Raw genomic sequence first — 23,324 nt, forward strand, 5'->3', positions numbered from 1 at the left:
TGAATGTGTGCACTACTATCTTTTTCTTCGTTAGATGCTGTTGATGTGTATACTTTATGCTCCATACGAGTATTGATGAACAAGAATGAGAGAGAAGTCCTGGCATCACTGGAGGTGATGGGAAGCTCCCTGTTGTGTAGAGCGCGCTGTGGAAATAGTAGACGTAGGCAGCTGTATCTACTAGTCTACGGTCCAATAGTAGTAAGGGGAAAAGAAAGGTCTAGCAGAGAAATATTTCTAACGTGAATGCATGTAGAAAAGTTTACTGCCCAAGATACTTAAGACCAACACATTAGTAACAGAAAAATTAATAACCAGCATTGGCTTGTGTTTTGTTTGTTTGTTTCTAATTCTGTCGATGATACCTGATTGGGATGATAAACTTTTGGTTCCTGAGCTTGGATGTAAGTATTTTTGTCCTGTTTATTTAAATGTTAATAGTTAGTGCCTCTGAATTCTCAAATAGTTTTTTTTGCATATTTCAGATTTAAAAGGTTACAACAGCTCAACAGAGAGATTGATAATATTTAACAAAAAAACATGTACCAGAAGTTTTCAGGAACATGTGAATGTTCAAGAGAACAAGTGTGTCCATCACTGAACCTATGCATATTCTTACATAAAAATCTTATTCTTATGTACAGCTTACAATGTAAAAGACTTTATATTTGCCATAATGCACAGCTTGTAAAATGCTGTTACATTCAAGCTTTTTACAACACTTTTTTGCCCTAATGTACATAAAACACAAAACGTTTAAGCCTCTTCTAAAAGGCTACTTTGTATTAATGTTACACTTTCTTAATGCTACATTTTGTGAAGTTACAATATGTTCTTGCTGGTTTCCGTTGTGCGTTTTGTGTGTGTGGTTGCAGCATGTATTTTTCGACACAGTAGACTAACAATTAGAAGGACAGAGAAGTCTGCTTTTATCTATATAGAAAATAGATCTAAGTTATTCCTTTTTCCCAGAATCACAGAATCACTAAGGTTGGAAAGGACCTTCAAGATCATCAAGTCCAACCATTAATCCAGTGCCACCGTGTCCCCTAAACCATGTCCTGAAGTGCCGCATCCACACGTTTTTGAACACTTCCAGAGATGGTGACTCCACCACCTCCCTGGGCAGCCTGTTCCAATGCCTGACCCCCGTCTCGGTGAAGAAATTTTTCCTAATATCCAATCTAAACCTCCCCTGGCATAACCTGAGGCCATTTCCTCTCATCCTGTCACTGGTTACTTGGGAGAAGAGACCAACACCCTCGTCGCCACAACCCCCTTTCAGGTAGTTGTAGAGAGCGATGAGGTCTCCCCTCAGCCTCCTCTTCTCCAGACTAAACAACCCCAGTTCCCTCAGCCGCTCCTCATAAGACTTGTGCTCCAGCCCCCTCACCAGCTTCGTTGCCCTTCTCTGGACACGCTCCAGCACCTCAGCATCCTTCTTGTAGCGAGAGGCCCAAAACTGAACACAACTCTGCAAATGTAGTTGTAAATCCTCGTCTGCTTGCTCCCGTCTACAAATCTGACATTGAAAAAGCATATCAGCACAGATGCCTTTAGTGAAATAAAGGAGGCAATTTAAAGACTGTTGTAGGATTTCTTCTATCAGCTCCATGAATCACTTTTCCGTATAAGGTTAAAGCAGAGTTTTCACCCTCAGGTTGCTGAAATTGCAGGGTATCTGGAATGGAAATTAAACTCCTGACATGTAGACTGAAGTCTGATTTCAAATTGACATTTTATTGAATTTTGATATGTATATTACAAAACCCACAACACATAAAGGTTTGAATCGGGGAAGTATTTCCATTGAAGTCAAGGAATACAGACTGCATGCAGAAGAAAGTTAAGGTCATTTTTGCTGAAAACACAGATCAACACTTGTAGAATTTCAGTTGCTAATTTCTTACTAGAAGCAAAAAGTGTTTGTCTGCAGTCTAAAGACAAGTAGCAGGCATTTTGTGACAAACCTGTATTGATCATTTTTCATCCAGAACTTAAAAGGCAGATACATTTTCATGGCTTTTCTGATGGTTAACTCTGGTAAATCTTCAGAACGCTAGTGTCTTATGAATGATTGTCCGAACACACCTTTTCTTTTCAAATTCTGTTACTGTAAAGTTAGTACTTTTTCAAGGTATTATATTTTTCTTAGTTGCACAAATTACAAATTTATATTAATTTGTCTGATTTTTCAGTATGTGAGGCGATACTTTTATTAGGTGAAAAATCCTTCCATTCATGTGGCACATGTACTTCTTTATTGATGCATTATGATCTAAATTTATGAACTATCACTGAAGGTTAAACAGTCAACATAGTGGGGTTTTGTTTATTTGTGTTCCCTCCACTTGCTGATCATCTCCTGCTCGTAATGATTTAGGAGGAACCTTTTGTTCTTTACTAATGAAAATCAGGACACTCACTTAGCTCTGTTAATTCAAGTGATCCATATCTGGAGATTCTTCCTCTTAAGTGGGAATGTTGTAATTTGAGGCTATGATACCCTCCAGGAACTGCTGCCTGTGTGGATTAGGAGAAAGGGTATTTTACATCAGGTTTGGGCTGGTGGAGGCTGATGTGGTGGGAATGATGTGGTGCCGTTGGTGTGGGGAGAGAGGCATGTGCAGTTGGTGCTCTGCAGGCGGGAGTTGTTGGTTTGTGATCTGCTATTGCTTCCTGAAGCCTCTGATAGCAAACATTTGTAAGACATCTTAGATTACAGTCGTTGACTAACATTTAAATTATGCTATAGCTGTTTCCAGCATGTTCTGATACTGTGCAAAGCATAAAATAGGAAAATCGATCTTATGTTGTAGCACGGATACTCTGGAAAAGAGGTCAGTGTTGTTTGGAGGGGAGTTTCCCTTCTGCTGACCCGAGGCTGCTTTCCGCGGTGAATTTACGATTATGTTTATATACACCCAACACAAGAGGAGAAGGCGTGTTTAGAGTCGTTACAGCGGTTGTTACTCCTCTTCCCCTCAGATCTCACGAAGGCTTTTGTACTCGGGGTGCCTGTTCCCTTGGAGGCAGCCTGGCGCGTAGTCCCTCCGGGCCGGGGCGCTTCCTTCCTGCCCTCCCTGGGAAAGCCTCGGCACTCTTGGGTTCACCTCCCTGCCGCCAGCGGTTTTGGTCGGGGGATTTGGGAAGGCTATGATCAGAACGTAATTGTATGAATTTGGGCATTTGTTTATGATTGTGTCAGGGATCTGATATTCTGAATTTTGCTTCTTTTTCCGAAACGTATACTGGAGTTTTCTTTTTGTTGCAGGCATTGTAAAGGTGTTTTATCTACAGTTACTCTTATTCTGATAACTGAATTACTGAGGCAAGGGAAGCGTGCAGTGGAAACAGTCTCATACCAATAATGTAATCAATTAATATTCTCTCTTTCAGGTTTAACAGATGAAAAAGTGAAGGCCTATCTTTCTCTTCACCCCCAGGTACTAGATGAGTTTGTGTCGGAAAGCGTAAGTGCGGAAACTGTGGAGAAATGGTTAAAAAGGAAAAATAACAGACAGGAAGGTAAGTCCTTTTTATTTGCAATTAATATTTAGCTTTGAACAGCTCAGTTCTTACTTTTAGATTTAAAAAGGAAATCTAGTTTTTGTAAAGCTTGACTGTTACAATTTTTATGTCTGGGTTCCACAATTTTTTGAAAGGCAGAAGTTGTTAACATTTTTAGAAAAATATTTCCAGCCTTGTGGCATTTCTGTTTTGGAATATACCAGCATTCATTTTGGAGGTTCAGTTTACCCCATCTTGAATTGAAAACACTAATCCAACAACCTGTAATATCTGTTACATTAATGTATGTTTTCATAATATAATTCGGTCTTTGTGGATCTAAAAGTTGTGAATTGGAATTATGCAGAACAAGCAGGATGTAAGCATCAGTAAAATACTGGATATACCATCTCAAAAGTTCCTACTTGCAACATGTATTAAGTCAATTTTAGATATGAACATTGGCACAGAGTTATAAAGCAGTCTGTTGAATTCCGGAGGTATTTCAGTTGGGTTGCTTTAAGTATAATCCCTCACTTACTAGACACAGAAATCTGTTCCTTACGAGTGTGCCTGGTTTCACAATGACTGTAAATTTTGTAATGATCTTAAATTTTGTGAGATTGTGTGCATACATAAGAATCATGCAGTTCTAACAGTGATTTGGAATGTACCAGGTAAAATGCAAAAAAGGAGATTGCCAAGAATTGCCAGTGGCTTTACTCTGCGTGTGCATTGCTCTGTGGCTCACTTCTAAGGTGCTTGGGGTTTAAGTTCTGGTGATGATTTCCATTCTAAATAGAGGGGCTGTTGCTACTTCCTAGAAGACAACTGAGTGTTTTCAGCAGAGTTATAGAAAAAGAAAATAGTGGGAAGGGACAGAAAAGGCTATATATGATAGTATAGTTTGGGTTGGAAGGGACCTTTAAAGGCCACCTAGTGCAACCCCCCTGCCATGAGCAGGGACAGCTTCAACTAGACCAGGTTGCTCAGAGCCCCGTCCAACCTGACCTGGAATGTTGCCAGGGATGGGGCATCTACCACCTCTCTGGGCAACCTGGGCCAGGGTTTCACCACCCTCATAGTGAAACATTTCTTCCTTACAGCTAGTCTAAGTCTGCCCTGTTTCAGTTTAAAACCATTACCCCTTGTCCTGTCGCTACAGGCCCTGTGGAAATGTCTGTCCCCATCTTTCTTGTAAGCCCCCTTTAAGTACTGGAAGGCTGCAATAAGGTCTCCCCAGAGCCTTCTCTTCTCCAGGCTGAACAGCTCTGTTTTTTGGTAGTGATGACTATCTATCTGATACTAAGGTGGCAGTACATTTTTGTTGGTGTAAAGAGGTTACCTAATGGAAGAGTAAAAGTATGTAGCAATAGACCACCTGTTTACCACCTCTTTTGTGGTTTACACACTGCAGCACTGCAGGATGGCTATCGTTATAATCCACAAATGCGTTCAGAAAAAGTGTTATGAATCAAGTCAGTCACGACAATGCTTTTTGTAGACAGAAGAGAAGAAATTACTTTGATGTTACCAAAAACAAATACTATGTATTTTAAAGAGCTATGTTCCTGTGAAGGTGATAATTTTGTCTAAGGTGCTTGAAATCACTGTAGGAAGTCATCACTTGTTTGAAATGGAGTTTATAGTCTTGGTCAAGGATCTTGATGCTAAAACTGAATGAATGCTTTGTGGAACATTTCAGCTTCAAGAGTCTTATATTCCTAAGTGGAATTTATTACTAGTTGCTCAACGTTTCTCTTTTTTTTTTTCAGGGGGTGTCCTGAAAATATGCTTTTGTATAAAATTTTTTGAGCCAACTACAAAAGCAAAGTAACTGCTGACCATTATCTTAGTGAAGTTTTAACATGAATAGCTGCCATGGTGTGATTTGTCTGTTTTTTTCTTAAGCTTTAAAACTTCAGTTTTATGACTAACTCTCCCCAAACTGTTGAATTAAAAGTGTCAAGCAATTATAGTTACGCTATCATCATTCACCTTTATATCTGTTATCCTCAAGCGGGTTTTTCTGCCCTCCCTACTACTTCCCTTTTGCTGACAGTGATCTTTAAGGTGGCTAAGGCAGTTACGCAGATGTGGCTTTCTTCATGTTGGATTTTTAGATTAAAATAAGCAGAACCGGATTTAAAACTACACTTGCCAAGCCAAAAAGAATAATTTGAATGAATTTTATTTAGAGAATCAGATAGTGGTTAGCCTAGGAAGATAATGGCTATACCCGTATAAATGTCTCTGGTAAGAAAACATCTTAATTTGTCAGAATGCAGTCTTTGTAGGAATGAAACTTGCTAGATGATTTACTCCGTTCGTGTTACTTATCTACAAATCCTGCTGCCTGAGTAATGGTGCAGTGAGAAATGAGGGGGAAAGGATGGAACTGATTCTTTTGGTGTCAGCGTGTATCTGTGGTGACTTAAAGCGAGCCTGTAGCCTAAGTCATGTTACATCAATCAGGGTATACATTTTCTTCTATCCCTCTTGCTTTAGTGTAGTCTACTTTGCAAATGTTCACATCATGGAATGTGTTACAGACAGAAAAATAAGCTTTGTTTTTATTAGGAAGTTGCCAGGCAGGCAAAATGCTGTTTTGAGATCTCTGGCATAGTGTCTGTACTCTTACATATCGGTGACGCAGAATGGTCATTAACCTATATGCAGAAATTGTGTCCTCCCTGATTTATAGGCATCCAGCTGTGTGTACTCTTCGTCCAGAAGTCAGTGGGCTTGCAGCCAGGGTTTATCTGAATTTCATTAGCATGAACATAAACTGAAATGTCTGATTTGGACTTAAATGAACTGAAATTTATCTGTGACTGAGAGTCACTGAATTAGTTATTTTAGATGGATTTTTTTTTTTAAACCTCAACGTATTAAAAAGGGATGCAATCAGTAGATACTGCAGTGTTTAAGGTATAACTGTATCCCAAAATATAACGAGTTGTGTCATCAGTGTGTACGAGATAAATCTTGTATCTATCATAGCAAATGTTAGGCTGAAAGTCAGTCAGGACAGGTTGATGGTGATCTTCCTGGGATTATAACATATTTTTAATTTTTTTTTAAGTCTATCAGAGAAAACCGACAAAGGTAGCACTGGGAGGGAATGCTGCTCATACTGATAATTGAGTATTCACTGCAACTTTTTGAACTCTATTATCTACCAATAAAATACATGCTCAAAACACACCCAGGCCTTGTATTGTCACGCACAGCATTTCCAAACAACTCTATTTATAATAAACTAACACTTGAGTTTTAAATTTTTCATATCCAGAATATGGCTGAGTTAGGCAGGACTCTGAAGCTGGAGAACAAACTGGACTGCTTTTTGTGCAAAGTATTTTTGATTGTTTTTTGCAAGCAAAATTTAACCAAGTAAAAGTGTGTCTTGATTAAAGAAACTGATTAGATAACTCAGAGTTAATTTTAACTCTTCTTCAAAGTTGTTTATGTATTAGCTATGGAAGAAACTTGTTTACAGATGAAGCCTACTACTTGTAGTCTGAGGTCTAGTCTGTACCTCATGCATTATGGCCTCATGGGATTTTTTATGAAGTTTATAGATCAGAAAAACATCTTCATATAGATACAGTAAAAAGTGCCTTTGCTTGTCTATCTAATCTTACTTGAGGTGCTGGTGTAAGTATACTAATAAGATATATGACCTTGCTTTAAAGATTCATTGAAGGTAAATCTTGATAGAATGAGATTTTTTTTCAATGGCCTTTAAGAGTTAATCTGCCGGAACTAGATCTTTTCTCTTCCAGATGCCTAGGTATAATACTCACAGAACTCACAAGATGTCTTCCATTTGTCGTCTTCTATATCATTCAAGCAAAAGTAACAGGTGATTGTAGCAAGAGCCATAAGATTATGGCAGTTTTAGGCTCTGCTGGATAGATCTTATCTTCCAACAAATTTCTCAGAAAAACATTTGCGAACTCCAACCTTAATTACATTATTCAAAGCTTCACCGTCACAATAAGAAGAGGCCAAGCACATTGATTGTAAGCCAGATGTGCATCTTTTACATTGTTGATACTGAATTTCAGAGGTGTTTTCCTAACCTTTAAATGGTGTTGTATAGGAAGAAAGTACAAGCTGTACTGACGCAGAATTTCTACGTGGGAAGCTGCCTATATCACCTCTTGCTCTGTGGGAGCAAAGTTACCGCTTCCCTAAGGGGATGGCCCTCATGTTCATCAAAGTGCATGATCATGTGCTTAATTGCTGCTGAATCTGGACACATCAACAACAGCTTTATACGTTATTTTCTTCCAGCCATATGTGCCAAACACATGTAAAGCTTTGTACAGTGGGAACTTAAGGTGCTTTGCTGCCATACAAATGCTGTTGCTAAGTAATTTTTAAATACAATTTCAAAAAAAATGTTTAAATGGAAAATTATATATAGAATAGTACATTCAGTACACAATATGACACTGATTATACACAGTCAGAAGTTACTGTCTTAAGTGCAGTGGACTTACTGCCTTCACAGAAACTCAAAATTTCATAATTGACCTGTTTAAAATTAATTGCTTAATGTAATGTTAGTTTGATATTGTTGTAATGTTCATTCAGCATTTATAGTCCTCAAGAAGATACCACATAAATTTTTCTGGGCTTTGAAAAACAATAGGATTGATTGTCTTTGGGTAAGTCTGAGGTATTGTCATCCTAATGCTAATACTTCCATTTACAGACTTCATAATGTAATAGTGTGCTGTAACCTGCTGTACATTCAAGCAAGAACAGAATGTATTATGTAATATCACCAAAATATTTAGCATTTTCTGATACTTCCTTACATGAGTTGTTTAAACAAAAACATGAAGTGACTTTTTAAGTAAATCTACATACATTCTTTTATGGACTGTTGATTTTTCCTGTATCCATTAATTTCCTACAACCTAGGCAAGAGGAGCTGATATGTCAGTATGTTAATGACTTCCCTGATTTATAATTAGGCTGTATTAATATTTCATTGATGTTTTAACATGCTGTTTCATTCTGATGCAGCCCTGCTGTGCTTATGTTTGCAATATCCAAGCAGGCAACAAATACTTGCCGAAAAGCAAGAGTGAATGTGCGAATGATTTGGGTAATGCGTGACTTGCACCATTGACACCATAGCAGTAGCTCTTAATGCTTCTTATTACCATACACCACTATTTAGGTATTTTGATGCCTTTCTTGGAGGGTTTTTTTTCTCAAAATAAGAGCGAAAGGATGAGTCCTCCAGTCCCATTCCCCCCAGTACAAGTGACATAATTCCTTGCCCTGCTCTTACTCTTCCCTCAGCGTCCGCGAATCACAGAATCACAGAATCACTAGGTTGGAAAGGACCTTCAAGATCATCAAGTCCAACCATTAGTCCAGCGCCACCGTGTCCCCTAAACCATGACCTGAAGCGCCACATCCACACGTTTCTTGAACACCTCCAGAGACGGCGACTCCACCACCTCTCTGGGCAGCCTGTTCCAATGCCTGACCACCCTCTCAGTGAAGAAATTTTTCCTAATATCCAATCTAAACCTTCCCTGGCGCAACTTAAGGCCATTTCCTCTTGTCCTATCACTAGTTACTGGCCAGTTGGACACAAGTTGTTGGGCTAGGTGGTCTTGTTTGTCTGAAGCAATGTAGCTGTTAGGATGCTGACAGGTGCTACTTTTCTGGGATAATATCCAGACTGATAAAAGTTGTCTTTACTGAGAATGTTTTTCTCAGAAAAGTTGCACGAATACCTGGGGGCTTGACTGCATAGACCCTGTTCCTCCATGGATTGGGAATAGTCCTTACTTCCACAGAGATAAAACTGATCGGTAGACTTTTGTATGGCGTAGTTTAGAGGTTCCCATTTTTCATGTGTCTAGAAAGTTTGTGTTCGTGTATCAGTATTTCGGAGGCAGACAGATGAAGTGATGGCACTTCCCAGAGCTGTGGTAAATCTCTACATGGGGAGGCCATTTTAGTCCAGATGATGAAAATGGCTCACATCGATCACAGGTACAGAATAATTCTGGAGCTGATTTCTGGGGAGACTCTAGTATCGTGCCGTTGCTTTTAAAAACTCTTTTATCGCTGCATCATTTCCTGAAACAGTCAGTGGAATTGTCCAAGGTGAAATTGTTTCTTTCCTGTGTGTCTAGTTCAATGGGGTTTTTACTGTTTTCCCTGAGTTAATCAGAAAAGAGCTTAGAATTGGGTTCATTTTGGCTGTGAAAATATTGAGGAGGAGTTAGTGGAAAAAAGTTTCTCTCTGTTGTGTTGTGAGGCTGTTCCTTAGGGCAGAAAAAAAGTTAGTGGAAAGGTTGTATAGGTCAGATATATCCAGAATTGTGTTTATGTACTGATAGTACAGAAATACTCACCAGTGGCCTCTTGGTAGCTAATACTGAGGTCTGAAGTGGTGATGATGTTTTTTGTTCAGTATATGTCTTGACGCTGAAGAAGTTACTGATCTTATTCTTCACTATTTGAATGGCTATCACTAGCAAGCTCCAAAAAACTGCAAAAATGAGCCTGGTACATTAGTGGAATATGTTTCTGGATTGTTTTGTTCTAATTTGCTGAAGTATGTGAGAATTTATTGTCTGAAAAACTTTTTTTGAGTGCGTCAGGTGATGGAGGTGATTTTTCTGTTGTTCTGGAGCTCTCCTGCATATTTAGAGTTATTTAAATGGTCAGAGATTTGCAGAGGGTAATCCTTTAATGATGAGACATTTGGCCTTAGGAAGTAGACGTCACTGCTTGGTCGAATTCCCTCTTGAACTAATTATGTTAATCACATTATATCTAGAGCAATTATTCTCAACATATATTTAAACTGATGTTTGTTGTGTTTTTGTTAGGAATGAATTAAGAGTTCTTACTTTTTTTCTGTCTACTCAAAAGTACTGCTTCTCCTTATTTATAAGCCCTGCTTCACTGAGTCATTTTCTGCCTATATCTGCTAGCTATGTTAGAAAGTAAGCAAACTGTGATTTTTGTAATTTCTCAATCTTTCAGGCAAATTAGAGCATGGGGCTTCTTTTAGTGTCTTACTGGGAAACAGGTTTCCCAGTTTTCTTATTGTTTCTCATCAGTTTACATTTTGAAACTTCCCAGATTATCAATATCTTCTATAAAGTGTGGGTGGTGTAAGAGAGGTAGTATTGCAATAATGGGTTCATTAGTGTTGTATGCAATACAAAAACCATTTCCCTCCTATGCAAGACAGTACTCCTTAAAGTTGTCTGGCTCCGCTGCTCTTTGGTTTCAGATTGTTTCCTTTCTGTACATGGCATCAAGCAAGCAAAAGAAAAAAAAAATCTCTCACTAATTGATGGAGAAGCTCCATTCTGATCATACGTGTGGAGACTGTATACCCACAAAGCCAACACTTTTTAATAATAAATATTTATGGCGATGTAAGCTAACCTGTTTTACCTGCATTAAAATGGAGTAGGAGCATTCCCATGGTCTGTAAGCTGAGAAAGCAATAAATAAGAACAAGGGAACAGTCACTAACTATTATGGGACAGTAGCTTTTTAATCCAAGTGTAAAAGTATTGACTTGGGAAATGTTGGCTAGACAAGGCCTGTAATCAAACGTTGACCATAAGGACAAAAAGACAAAATGTAAAATAACTATATGTGTTTGCATTGCTTGTTCTGCCCATTAAATGAGACTTGCGTCTTCAGTGAAAAGACAGTATGTAATCATGCAGTTTAATAGTTTGTTATACTACCTGTGCACAAAGAAAGGATGAGTAACATATTTATTCATGTATGTTCTGTATGCCAGTAGCGAAAACTCAGTTCAGCAAGGTTCTTGATACCTTGTCCATATATAATATATGTGTAAAAATTCTGCCATCTCTTTTATCTCCCGGGAAATACAGGAAGCCCTGAGGGGGAGTGAAAATTCATCTTTTACTGTGGAGATGGCTAGTTTGATATAAATGGTAATGCTATTGCTCTGCAAATAGATGATTTTATGTTTCTCTGAGTGGAAGCGAATAATGGTATTTGTCTCAACCTTATATTGGCTACTGGTGAAGATTTTCAGCAGAAAGTTTACTTCTGCAACTTCTCTGTTTGTCTTAAGACCTGGAATTCAGATTGTAAAGACAGAAAAATAAAGCACAGACATCAGTATATTCATAGTATGGGCTTAATGAAGACTATCAGTTTTCAGTGTGTCATCCTATAGTGATTTAGCTAATGATGATGGTAATTCAGTTACTTTATCCTTCAAATTATCTATGATTAGTTTTAGACTAGTCCTGTGCTTGTCTATCAGATTTAGCACAGCTGATTCAAAGAGCGTACTTTTCATGGTGAGTCATAGATACTTACTAACAACAACAACAACAACAACAACAAAAAAAAAAAAAAAAAAAAAAAAAAAAAAAAAAAAACAAAGAAAACCACAAAGCTTTGAGATGAACTTACTTCAATGATATTCAAAGATACAGATATTAGAGAAAAAGCCCTCCTATGGATTACTAAGTTGCTAAAAACTGTGAAGTAAACTATAGGAGCGCTTAGACAATTTTCACTACAGAGGTCATCAGCAGTCAGAAGGATTTTTATTTTCATAAGCGCTCTGGAAAAATGGATGCATACTACGATGATAAAGTTTCAGGTGTACTGAAAATTAAAACAAGATGTATAGAGGCTCGAAAGAATCTCATAAAGCTGAGTAGTTGAAGAATGAAGTATCAGATAAAAATTCATTTTGCCTGATCGTTGCCCCTGAGTCCAAGTTGCATGGCACAAGGCTAAACTACTTTTCCCTCCCTCCAAAACAGGACATTGCATCCAAATGACCTCCTGGAGTAGTCCTGGGCAGGTGCTTAGTCCTCTCATCTGCACCCAAATGTTGTTATGGGAAAATGCAAATTGGCAAGGTCCAAGCCATGCTGTGGGTGCAAACAGTTCATCAGGTACTAGTGATGTTCAAGCCCAGTCTCCAGCCCTCTTTCCTCTGATACTTTAAGAGTAGCCTGAATTAGCTCATGCAGTTCAAGGAGAGATGCTGGGAATACAGTGGAAGAATCATCCATTAGAGCTTCGCAACAAATAGATAGTTCAGCCAAATACAACCAAACAGGAAACATTAGCAAGTCATTGTGGAGATTTGCGATTAATTTGAAGTTCAGATGCTCTGTACAGGTAATGTCACCTTCTCAGGATACATAGAAGAGCAAGTATGACCAGATGTGTAGAAGTCTATAATCTTTTTCAGACTTTCAGAAATACAGAAGTAAGAAAGGAAGTATGTTTTTTAACGTAGATCTTTTTGTTGATCCAGTATGTGGCAAGCTAGCAGTTCTATCAGCACGGTTGAGGGGGGCGGTGAACTTTTTGACTAGCAGCATGCGAGGATTGGAGGAACCACTTAACCTGACTTTGTTAATGAAGAATGTACTTGGATAACAGCACACTGAGTTTAGTTATATTTAATTATTTTAATCATTTAGGCAATTTGAATGAAACGAGTGACTATCGATTATGGAACAGGAAGAGATTGTAGATTATAATCTTCTCTGAGTCTGACAGGGATGGATTTTTTTTTTCCTCTGGAACACTTGAAACTCAAATGTAAGGAGATTTTGGGGGAAATTATAACAGATTATAAAACTGGTGTCAACTGGTGTTGAGTCAATAACAGGTATAAATTTTATTTGAAAGAGCTGTCTTTAAGCATCAGGACTAAAAAGCTAAAAAAGAATTAGTTTTTTAAGGAAGAATCATTTCTCAACAGTAATGTTGAGTTTCTGTTTTTTATGAAAAAATTCCATGAAGACATTTAAGTCTATTGAACTGAGTATATGGCATCTGAGGATGCTCATTTAGTATCTATAGATCCTGTGGCCTTTTGTAGGGGGCTTGTTGTTGTGGTGGAGGGAAGTTAGCAAGGTCTGAATTTTTTGCACTGGCTATTGCCTCTAGTTCAATTCAGCCACAAAAAGACCCCCACTCCTGATAACAAGCAAGGCAGGCTTTATAAAGAGGTAATAGTGTTATCTTTACACTATTATGACTTTTATGATGCTGCTACCAAACAGAGGGGGATTCTTCATTCAGCAAAACACCTGAAATATAGCAGAAGTTTTATAATTTTGACTGTCATGATGAAGACAGTTGACAATTTACCTTTTTGTGACAGAAGAACTGAAGGGCACACCGCGAAATGAATTGGCTACAGATTTGAAACAACAGGACATCCCTTTTCACACAACCTATGCCTAAATTGTGAACTCATTAGCAGATATTTTAGATGTTAAAAATGTAAATGGGTTCAAAAAGTGATTAGACACATTGAAGGAAGAAATACTTCATCAAGAGCTGTTACATACTATGATCCTGATGTTAGCCTCCAGCTGAGAAAATTCATAAGCATCTGATTGCTCTGAGGCCATATCAGAGTAAGTATATTCCGTGCATTTATAGTCTGTGGTGCCTGTCCTTTTCATATAGCGTAGTTTCTTCATACTTTTTCCATAATGAGCTGTTACTAGTCATTGTCATAGGCAATGAACTCTAGTAGATGGACTTTTAGTTTAGCAGAGTAGGGTCATTCTTTTCTGTCGTTACGCTTCTGCTGGCTCTCTGGGATTTATATGCCATCCATTGTTAGAATTGTCAGTCAAGTTGTCTTAATAACACATTTGAATACGCTGGAAAAGAAATTGTGTTTTTATATTATAACACATTGTTTATGGATCTTTTTAGGTAAGCTGCAAGAGGTCTTTTCAGTTGTAACACTAAGGCATCTTTCAAACCCTTCGGAGACAGCACCTTACCCAGACTCATGTTGCTTAGCTGCAGTACTGAGCTAAACTCTTTCATTCTTTCTTCCAACCTGCATATACAGAGATACCCATAAGTGATGATTGTGAATCTTCTTTGGCTGGCAGAAAAAAAGAGACGGTTTATCTTTATCCAGTTGAAATTGCTAAGTAATACTGAGCAAGAGTGACTTTTTTTTTTTTTTTAACGCAAGCTAGAATGTTTTGTGTGCTTGCTTGGTTATTCAGTGAACAGAAGGGAGCTCTTTTACAGGGTGCTTGTTTCTCACCCCAAAGTGCTACAGTTTCATTTCATTTGTACGTTAAATAAGTATGGGGAGTAAAACGGAAAGAGATGATTGTGTTGATGAGGAGCAAGGGTTAGGAAATTAATAAGACAGTTCAATAATAGGTGTGGGAGGAGGAATGTGTGTGAGTTTTTGAAGGATTTACAGTAATTGGGTATAACTGTGGCATTAGATTTTGGTGATGGGCGTGCAGAAGGGACAACAGACTTGTTACAAATATACTAATTCATTTCAAGTGGGTTCATTGTGAACACTTGGAAATATCTTCGTGCAGCACATCAGGTATTTGTATAGTAACATGTTTATTCCTGGGGACTTGCTGGGCAGTGATTTTAGATTTACTGTAGAACACTTGTGGAGGTTTATCACAACTTTTAAAGCTAGTAACTACACAGTGACCCATGTTTTTGAATCAGAGTTGCTGTGACCCACGCAGTGAATACTTCTTTAGAACAGGAGGAGGTTACTTCATTTGACGTTTTACATTACCAGAATGTGCTCTTTTTGCATTGTATAATCTAGGAAGCCATGTCGTTGTGACATTTGCTGGCTTACCATCATGCATCTATTTCATGGTATTTCGTATAACTGTGCTTTAGGTATAATCTGAATTTTCTCTATTGCCTGTTACTTTTCTTAAGCAAAATTTTAGTTCTACAAACGATAGTGTGTTTTTACAGGCATGCATTATTAACAGATTGCCTTTTCCAACTGGCCAAAAACATTTTTATAGAACACTAACTGTTATCCTCCCCTCTGCCAACATGCTTGCGTTCCTCAAAAAGCTTTGCTTGTAAGTACTCATCAGTGACAGCAAATCTCTGATGTACTTGAATGTTTGAGGTACCTATTGTAGCAGCCAACAGTATATACTAAGCACAGTGAAAACGGCAGCATGTAACATAGGAAAAGGGTATTAAAAGTCTTCCTTCAAGTTCTGTTTGCTTTTTTTTCCGTCATCAAAAACTCTTGGTTGTACTGATTAATAACAATTATCAAATTGTAAATCAACATGGTTTGAGCAAGTCTGAAAACGATTTAGACTCTTCAAAATGTTTGGCATTTCTATTCACAATAGGTGGCACAGAGCAGTATTGGAGAGTCATAAAAACAGGAAATCTCAGAAATAGTGTTGTCTGACGAGGTCCAGTCCAGCATCTTTTATTGACCATTTTCAGAGCTGAATACTGATGAATGGACTACTGGCGCATGATGGAAGTTTTGTATTTCACAAATAAGTCTTCATGATTTGAGAATGGATAAACTCGAATTTTGGAATACATACTACAACTGTATGTTTCCTCACAGACAGATGTATTTAAGTCTTGCCAAGATTTGCAATTTCCTATAGGGACGTAAATTAAGATGCTTTCAAACATACTTTGAAGAAACTCTCCAAACCTATTTTTTTTGTGGTAAGTGTAGGTTATTTGAACATTTTCTTTGCAGTGTGACAGTGGTGATGACATTCCTGTTCACAGATGTGGACGACTTTGTCATCATTCTGAACTGGTCATTTCTTAGTTTATGTAGCTGTCCATCAGCTAATTATCTGGAGGTGCTTCTGGAGCAGTTCTAGGAATATAGAAGTGCTAATAGAATCTAGAAGTGCTTCTGGGTTCAGCTGAAACAAATTCATTGGGCAGGTTTCTGATTTTTAGCAGAGCCAATTTTTTTTTAATGGGAACAATGAAAGAAGCTATATACACAGAATCCTCAGGAATACATGTCAGGTTAGAAGTTCAACTTTCTTCTTCTTTTTTTCTTCTTGTGAATCTGTAGTTAAGGGGAGAGAAGACACAATTTAGCTTTTCTTCATTCTTACTGAGCATGCATAAAACCTTGGATAAATGTATCTCAGTACTTTAGTTAGTCTACTTGGTTTTTCTGTACTTCTGTGAGGCATCTTAAAATATACAGTAATGGCTTATTTCAAATAATACCATATTTTCTCTAGAATTTTTCTCAACTCCAGAATTTCTTAGTTGAATTTTAGAAGAGCTCTGTTTTCTGCAGACTGTTAAGAAATGATTGACTTTTTCTGAGTGATTGCCTCTATGTAGACCTTCTCTTCAGGCATTGAAATCACCACCTGCTTAGGTCATCACTTAGGGAAGTGCTTGCGCCCCTGTACTCGGCACTGGTGAGGCCACACCTCGAATCCTGTGTTCAGTTTTGGGCCCCTCAGTACAAGAAGGACATGGAGTTGTTGGAGCGTGTCCAGAGAAGGGCAACAAATCTGGTGAAGGGTCTAGAGCACAAGTCTTATGAGGAGCGTATGATGGAACTGGGTTGTTCAGTCTGGAGAAGAGGAGGCTGAGGGGAGACCTTATCGTGCTCTACAACTACCTGAAAGGGGGTTGTGGTGACGTGGGCGCTGGTCTCTTCTCTCAAGTAACTAGTGAGAGGATGAGAGGAAATGGCCTCAAGTTGTCCCAGGGGAGGTTTAGATTGGATATTAGGAAAAATTTCTTTACGGGGAGACTGGTCAAGCATTGGAACAGGCTGCCCAGGGAGGTGGTGGAGTCACCATCACTGAAGGTGTTCAAAAAACTTGTGGATGTGGTGCTTCAGGACATGGTTTAGAGGGCCATGGCAGTGTTGGGTTAACGGCTGATGATCTTGAAGGTCCTTTCCAACCTTAGTGATTCTGTGATTGTCAGCTTGTTTGTATTTGTATGTTATTTGCCTTTTGATAAATGGGCAGAAGAAAGCCTGGTGTTCTGTAATTTCTTCTACCTCCCTGGGCTTGTGGTTTTTTTTTTTTTTTATATGTATATGAATATATTTGTGTAGTTCTAAGATTTTGGGGGGGTTTACAATTTTTAGTAGGTTTTCATTACGAGGTCTTCCATTTCTTCTTGTAAGCCACGGTGATGGAATGATTTCCCTTGCTTTCAAGGCTTTTCCTCTCTTGGTATGTCCAAATCCCTCAGACATGGTTGTCTGTCTTTCAGTGCTCTTTCTGAAGATGGATTTTCTTAAAGAATGCAGAAATGGAGACACTTTTCTGAAGTCTTTTTTTGTACAGCAGTTAGATGAGATTTCTCTAAGACAGCCAGTCAGGGGCTTTCTGACTGATAGCAAGCTTCATTTAATAAAGCTTTGGTGAGTTCTGACTCTACTTTTACCTCTTAGAAAAAAATATTTAATAAAGGCTCCTGTCGTTACTGTTTTCATATCCCGGAGGCTTCATCTGTACTTCTCAAAAGGTTAAAGAAAACCATTGCTGTGGGAAATGACAAGGACACACATTTCCGTAAGGAAAGTCAAGTAAAAGAAGAGCATACATTTCTTCATTCTTACCAGGGCCTCTTTCGGGATTTTTGCATCAGGTATCACTTTGGTTTTTGAATATGTTTTTAGAACATGTCCAGGATTCAAACCTGGAGGAGGAATCACTGAAAACTGGCTTGGTAACTCTTGTGTTTCCTTGCGGAAACAGATTAGGAGTCTAAAGAACAGTACTGAATTTATATTCTGACCTTCCAGTAATCCTGTTATCATCTCAGTCTCATCTCTGCTTTGAAAATACCTCCGGTGAGTTGCAAGAGGGACCGTATTTAATTAAATGTTTTTCGTTTGACACCTTTAATCTTCACAGATTTTCCTTTTAGTGGTTGCACAAAGTGTATGTTGTGTTCCAAATACTGGCATCCATATAGACAGGAAAAAAAATCACATAGCTCCAGTTCATTTAATGAATTCTACTAGAAAAGTCTAGGTTTATGCAAAAGCAGAATGTTTTTTTTTCTTCAGAGAAAAGATACCTGGAATTCCTTATGGCCTATTGAAATGCCACAGGAGAATATATGCTGAACAATGACGCTTTTCTTTGAATGATTTGATGATACAAAGGTCTTGTTGTTTTGCTCATAAAACACATCTAAAAATGAACTCGCTGTGACTTTGGCCAAAAAGGTATTGTATGCAAAGAATAGCGCATTAAAGAAATTGTCAGTACCTAAGCATTTACTCCTGCCTCTCATACTGAACTTGTATCCGGAGAACCCTCCTAGCTTGTTTATAAATCCTCACCTTATTGAGTCCTTGTACAAATTCAGAATCTTACAAAATTTCCACTACTAGGTTTAGCATTTACTAGAAAAATTACTGCTCTGAAGATTAGTAGTTCAAAGACGTTGTGGCATAATACATGACACACTGAGCTGCTCTGTCAGTAGAGAAGCTCAGAAAACAGCTTACCTGCTTATCCCACTCATGCTTTTTGTAAACATCCTTGGCTACATTCCCAGTAAAGATAGGAACATGAAGCAGTTTTACGTAGAAGTTTCTTTAAGGATCCCCTTACGTACTGAAATTGGACCCTTTGGGGTAGCACAGGACAGATAAGAAATGGACAAAAACAAGGGGAGTAGATGCGCTTGGGACTAGAAAAAGGAGGAGTGGCTTGTGTAATGTAGTGCTGATGACAGGCTTAGAGACTCATCCCTTTCAACTGATTAACACCATTCCAATAAATATGGAGTATTTATTGTTGTTTTTCATTTTCTTGACAATTTTCATTTCCAGCTATTAGTAGATTGATCATGTAAGGATCCTACGGAGCCTGGGTTTCTTTGGGCTTAAAGAAAACATATTTTCCAGGATATAACAAGTTGCTGTTTAATTAATAAGTACTATTTATATTAATATTAGCTGTTAACTTAAACAGACAACCTAGAATTTCTAAAAGAACGCCTGTAATTATATACCTGTTTTAAGGTTATGGGAAATCCTTTTACATGTCAAATTAAAGGACACTATCGCTAAATGATATATGGAACGAGAACTAAGTCTAGTCCCTGATAATATTTTAAAAAAGAACTGAAGCATTTAATCAGGATTTTTTGCTTGTTTTGGTAATTACAAAATGATGTTTAGTAGAAGAACACACGATTCTGTCATTAAAATAATTCTTTTTGAGTATTTGTTTTGCTGTGTTTTCTTTGGATCAAATTATGTACAATATGGTTATGACTAGCATTGTCCAGGTGATAGATTAAATTGAAAGATTGTTCTTCTTAATCTTTAGACGCTAAACAACCTCCCAATATGTTGTCAATGTGAATGTGTTTTTGGGGACAGAACCCAGTCTGCACCACATGGCTGACTGCCAAGTCTTTCCACTGGAAAGCCAGCTATTATTTTCTACTTTCTACTGCACAGTAGGGTGCATCCACCCCTTTACAGCGTTCAGCCGTAGCTTTTTATATTACGGTAATCTTTTGTATTAGGTATTCACAGGAATAAATTTTCTCTAGCCATGTAGGTCATATTTCTCCCAAGCCAAAGCTGAAACATAATAGACTCATTTCTTTCCTTAAGTGTCTTTGTAAAAATTGTAGTCACTAGCTAGGATTTTTCATGGAAATGAACACATTTTTACACTGTCACTGACATTGTAGGCATACCTTACCCAATTTCGCTGCCATACTACAGTAGGCAAGCAACAAAAAGTAATTTGGAGAGTAGTTTTGCATTCCTTCACTATACCTGGCATTGTATTGGAAAAAGAAACCAGTAAAGGTAATAATATAGCATAAGTCAGTAACTGGAATCACAAGCATCTTTTAGAACCAAGTTAGGGAATCTGCCATTGTGCTGTCAAAGCGAGTTTCTCTCCATGCTTGCTTTCTTCTTGTAATTTGATTAAATAATTCAAAATCAGGAAGCTAACAATAATTCTAAATCTTAATCCTCTCCTTCCTTTGACTGTTCCTGAAATAATCTCTAAATAGTCAATTCTAAATCAATTAAGTGTAAGATGGACCAAGAGAAGCTGCTCAGTGGTATGACTTAGCTGGTTTTGTCTTGAATGTTAAAACAGTGTTTCAAGATTTGAAGATAATAGTGTGAAATCTTACATAAGCCTTTCTTTGCATGCTGTACAGATATCTAAAACATACTAAAACTTCTTTCCAGTAACGTACTAGAGGAAGCTAATAAATAGAAATGAATGTTGATGTAGATCATCATACCCTTTAAATGGAAGAATCCATTAAATCTAGACATCTCTGCAAAAGATGTCTGTTTGTGTTTTCTGGATGAAGTTTGCCATGATTGTGTCTTTTTTTTAATAAAATAAGTATGAAACTATTACATAAGAAGGAACTTGTTGTGAAAAAAAAAAAAAGGAATTAACAATCATCTTAGCAAAGAAAACTTTCAATGCCTCCTTAAGAGTCTTCAGAATCTCAGGCTCTTTTAGTAGGCACCAACTAGTCTTGAAGAGCCCAGTCATTAAGAAAGTGAGATGTCAATGAGTCCTGTCTGCTCAAGCAGTATTCACTCAAACCAGAATCTCTTGATTACCAGGAAATAACTCTGTGGTTGATCTAAGGCTGCACTGCCTCTCCTCACCTTCCATCCCTGGGTGTGTATATCCAGCCTTTCCCTTGCATTGGTCATTGTGCTTATGTAATTGTAGATTATATCCACAGTTCACTGAGTTGCTGCAGTTGAAAACTGCCCCAGGGCAGTAGGGAGAGTGCAGAGGTGGCAGCTCAGGCTTAAATTGGGTTCTGCTGGTGTATCGCTGCACCTTGTAGTTCCTCTCTAGATAGGTTGAGCTCTTCAGGAGGAAACAGTTTCAAATATTCTAATCTCAAATTGCATCAGCTGTAGTTCATTAAGTAATAGGTGCCTATTGGATAAGGTTTGGGTAGTAGATACATCAAAAGAAAAAAAAAAGTGCCATTCAGTTGTTTAAAATCTGGAAAAAATACATCTTTTAAAATAGTATTCATCCCTCATTGAATCATTTTCCATGAAGGTATGAAAGCGAGGACTTACCGCGTCTAACACGTCATTCTTGGAAAAATAGAGTGGACAGGGTGCTTAAATAAGTTAAACCTTAACACAGATTGTAGTAATAAAAATTGCAGAGAGAAGTGATGTACATCTGAATAAATCAGCACATACAGGACCTGATATATATTAGTTTGGAGTGAAAGCTGAATTTCCAGTGTGTTATCTCTTTCTGTAGTGAATCTATTTTGTCACTTTTGATGGTGACAGGAATTTGCATCTTTTTCAAGTAAATTAGAATACTAACAGAAACCACTTTACTGAGTTGAGACATTGCTGTGGCTGGAAGAAAGACAATGGAAAGTAAGACAAGCAATTACAAACCATACAATTCCTAAGTGAATTCTGTGTAGGCTAGTAATTCAAGATGGTGAAGAGAACAGCAGATAAAGCATCTCACGTATCAAAAAAGCCTGTCTAGCACAGCATTTAAAAGCACTGACATGTGTGCTAGATGCATTTGGCTGACCTTTTGTTTGTTTTCTGGGAACATCACCTCGGAGAATAAGACTGAAATTTCTGTGGGGATTATTTCTGGAGTAATTTAATTGTTTCTTATTGTATATCATAGTATGAATTTTAAATATATGCTTAAAGAAAAGTAAATGTAGTGAAACAAACAGGTTTTTTCGCCTCTTAGCTGTCTTATAGACAGTCTAACTTGAAACCTTTTGTATAGAATTTAGTATTAGAATGCATGGAGTAACTTGGAAGTGACCCTGGAAAATAAATTAATGTTTTACAGAGTTTTTCATGCATTTCTTCTGTGCTTTTGTTTCATTTGGGATTACTGTTTTAATATACTAACTCATAAATGTGGGTTTATAACCGTTACTTGTACTTTTATGCTATTTTGAATCCTGCAGCTTTATTTGCAATGTCACTGTATTTTTACATGGTTAGTGTTGTCTAATGAACTTATAAATGCTTCATTCTACTAGAATTTTAATAATTCCATCTGTTCACTTGATGGAAAATGACAAAGCACATGGAAGCAACTTCCTTTTTTTTTCTTGACAGCTGTATTTTAAAGCTTAAGATTTAAGTTTCCAGTTTTAATAGAGTCAGTGAACAATTTTACAAATAAAAGGATATGGTTTTGCACAAATCTTACACTGTGAATTGCATGTATGATTTTCTTTATATGCAGTTTGGGTTTTTGATCAATAATAAACCATATTATTTTTTTCTTTTTAGTAGAACTTGTTTTCTACCATGACAGAAAGTTAAGTAATAATTTAGAGAGGTCAGAAAAGTACATCATTGTTAGTAGCATCTGACGTCTTTCTCCAAGCTCCTTATCCATCTCGGCATCTCTGTCTGTCTGTCTCTCCCTGCATCTCCTCCTTTTGAAACTCTGTTTTGAAGCCCTTTTCTTTGTCTCTTCTTTCCATTTTCAGTCTTGCTCTTACTTAATTATGTTAATGTTTGTGTTTGGGACCACCAGTTTATTATGTTGTTGTTAAGTTGTTCTCTTTAGTGTCCTGTTGTGTCACTTAATCTCACTCCTGCTATTAGGTATCAAAACAAATGGCCTGATGTTTAGAAATGGTCAATTCCCTAGTAGCTCCTGAACGAATTAGTTCTGTTGGCCGCTTACTGCTTGTGAAGATCAGGTGGGCCTACGTGGATGAGAGACCCAAACAGGTTAACTAATGCAGCTCTGGTGCTCCTTAACTAGGTAGATGAAGAATATAAAGAAAGCGTCTGAGGAGCAGTTGCATCATGGGGTTGTTTTCCCAAGTTCCTCTCCCAGGTAGTTGTGTGGCGCTTTCTGAGGTGAGAAACTCATGTTGGTGTTGACAGGACTATGCGGCAGGCCTGGTGGAGGAAGTTGGGAAGAATGGTGCTGTAACTGACAGAATAGGAGATTCCTTAATCATGATAGTTTCAA

General features: G+C 37.8%; 1 protein-coding gene across 1 annotated transcript in view; it reads left to right on the forward strand.

The window, feature by feature from the left end:
- Window positions 1–358: 358 nt before the first annotated feature.
- PDE10A (phosphodiesterase 10A) overlaps window positions 359–23,324 on the forward strand; it is a 107,189-nt gene continuing 84,223 nt past the window's right edge. The window contains exons 1-2 of the mRNA XM_010282419.1: window positions 359–404; window positions 3,400–3,528. Of these exons, the coding sequence (XP_010280721.1) occupies window positions 359–404; window positions 3,400–3,528 (175 nt within the window). The remainder of the gene's footprint in view (window positions 405–3,399; window positions 3,529–23,324) is intronic.

The sequence above is a fragment of the Phaethon lepturus genome, unplaced genomic scaffold (assembly GCF_000687285.1).
Source record: "Phaethon lepturus isolate BGI_N335 unplaced genomic scaffold, ASM68728v1 scaffold5032, whole genome shotgun sequence".
NCBI classification, from domain to species: Eukaryota; Metazoa; Chordata; class Aves; order Phaethontiformes; family Phaethontidae; genus Phaethon; species Phaethon lepturus.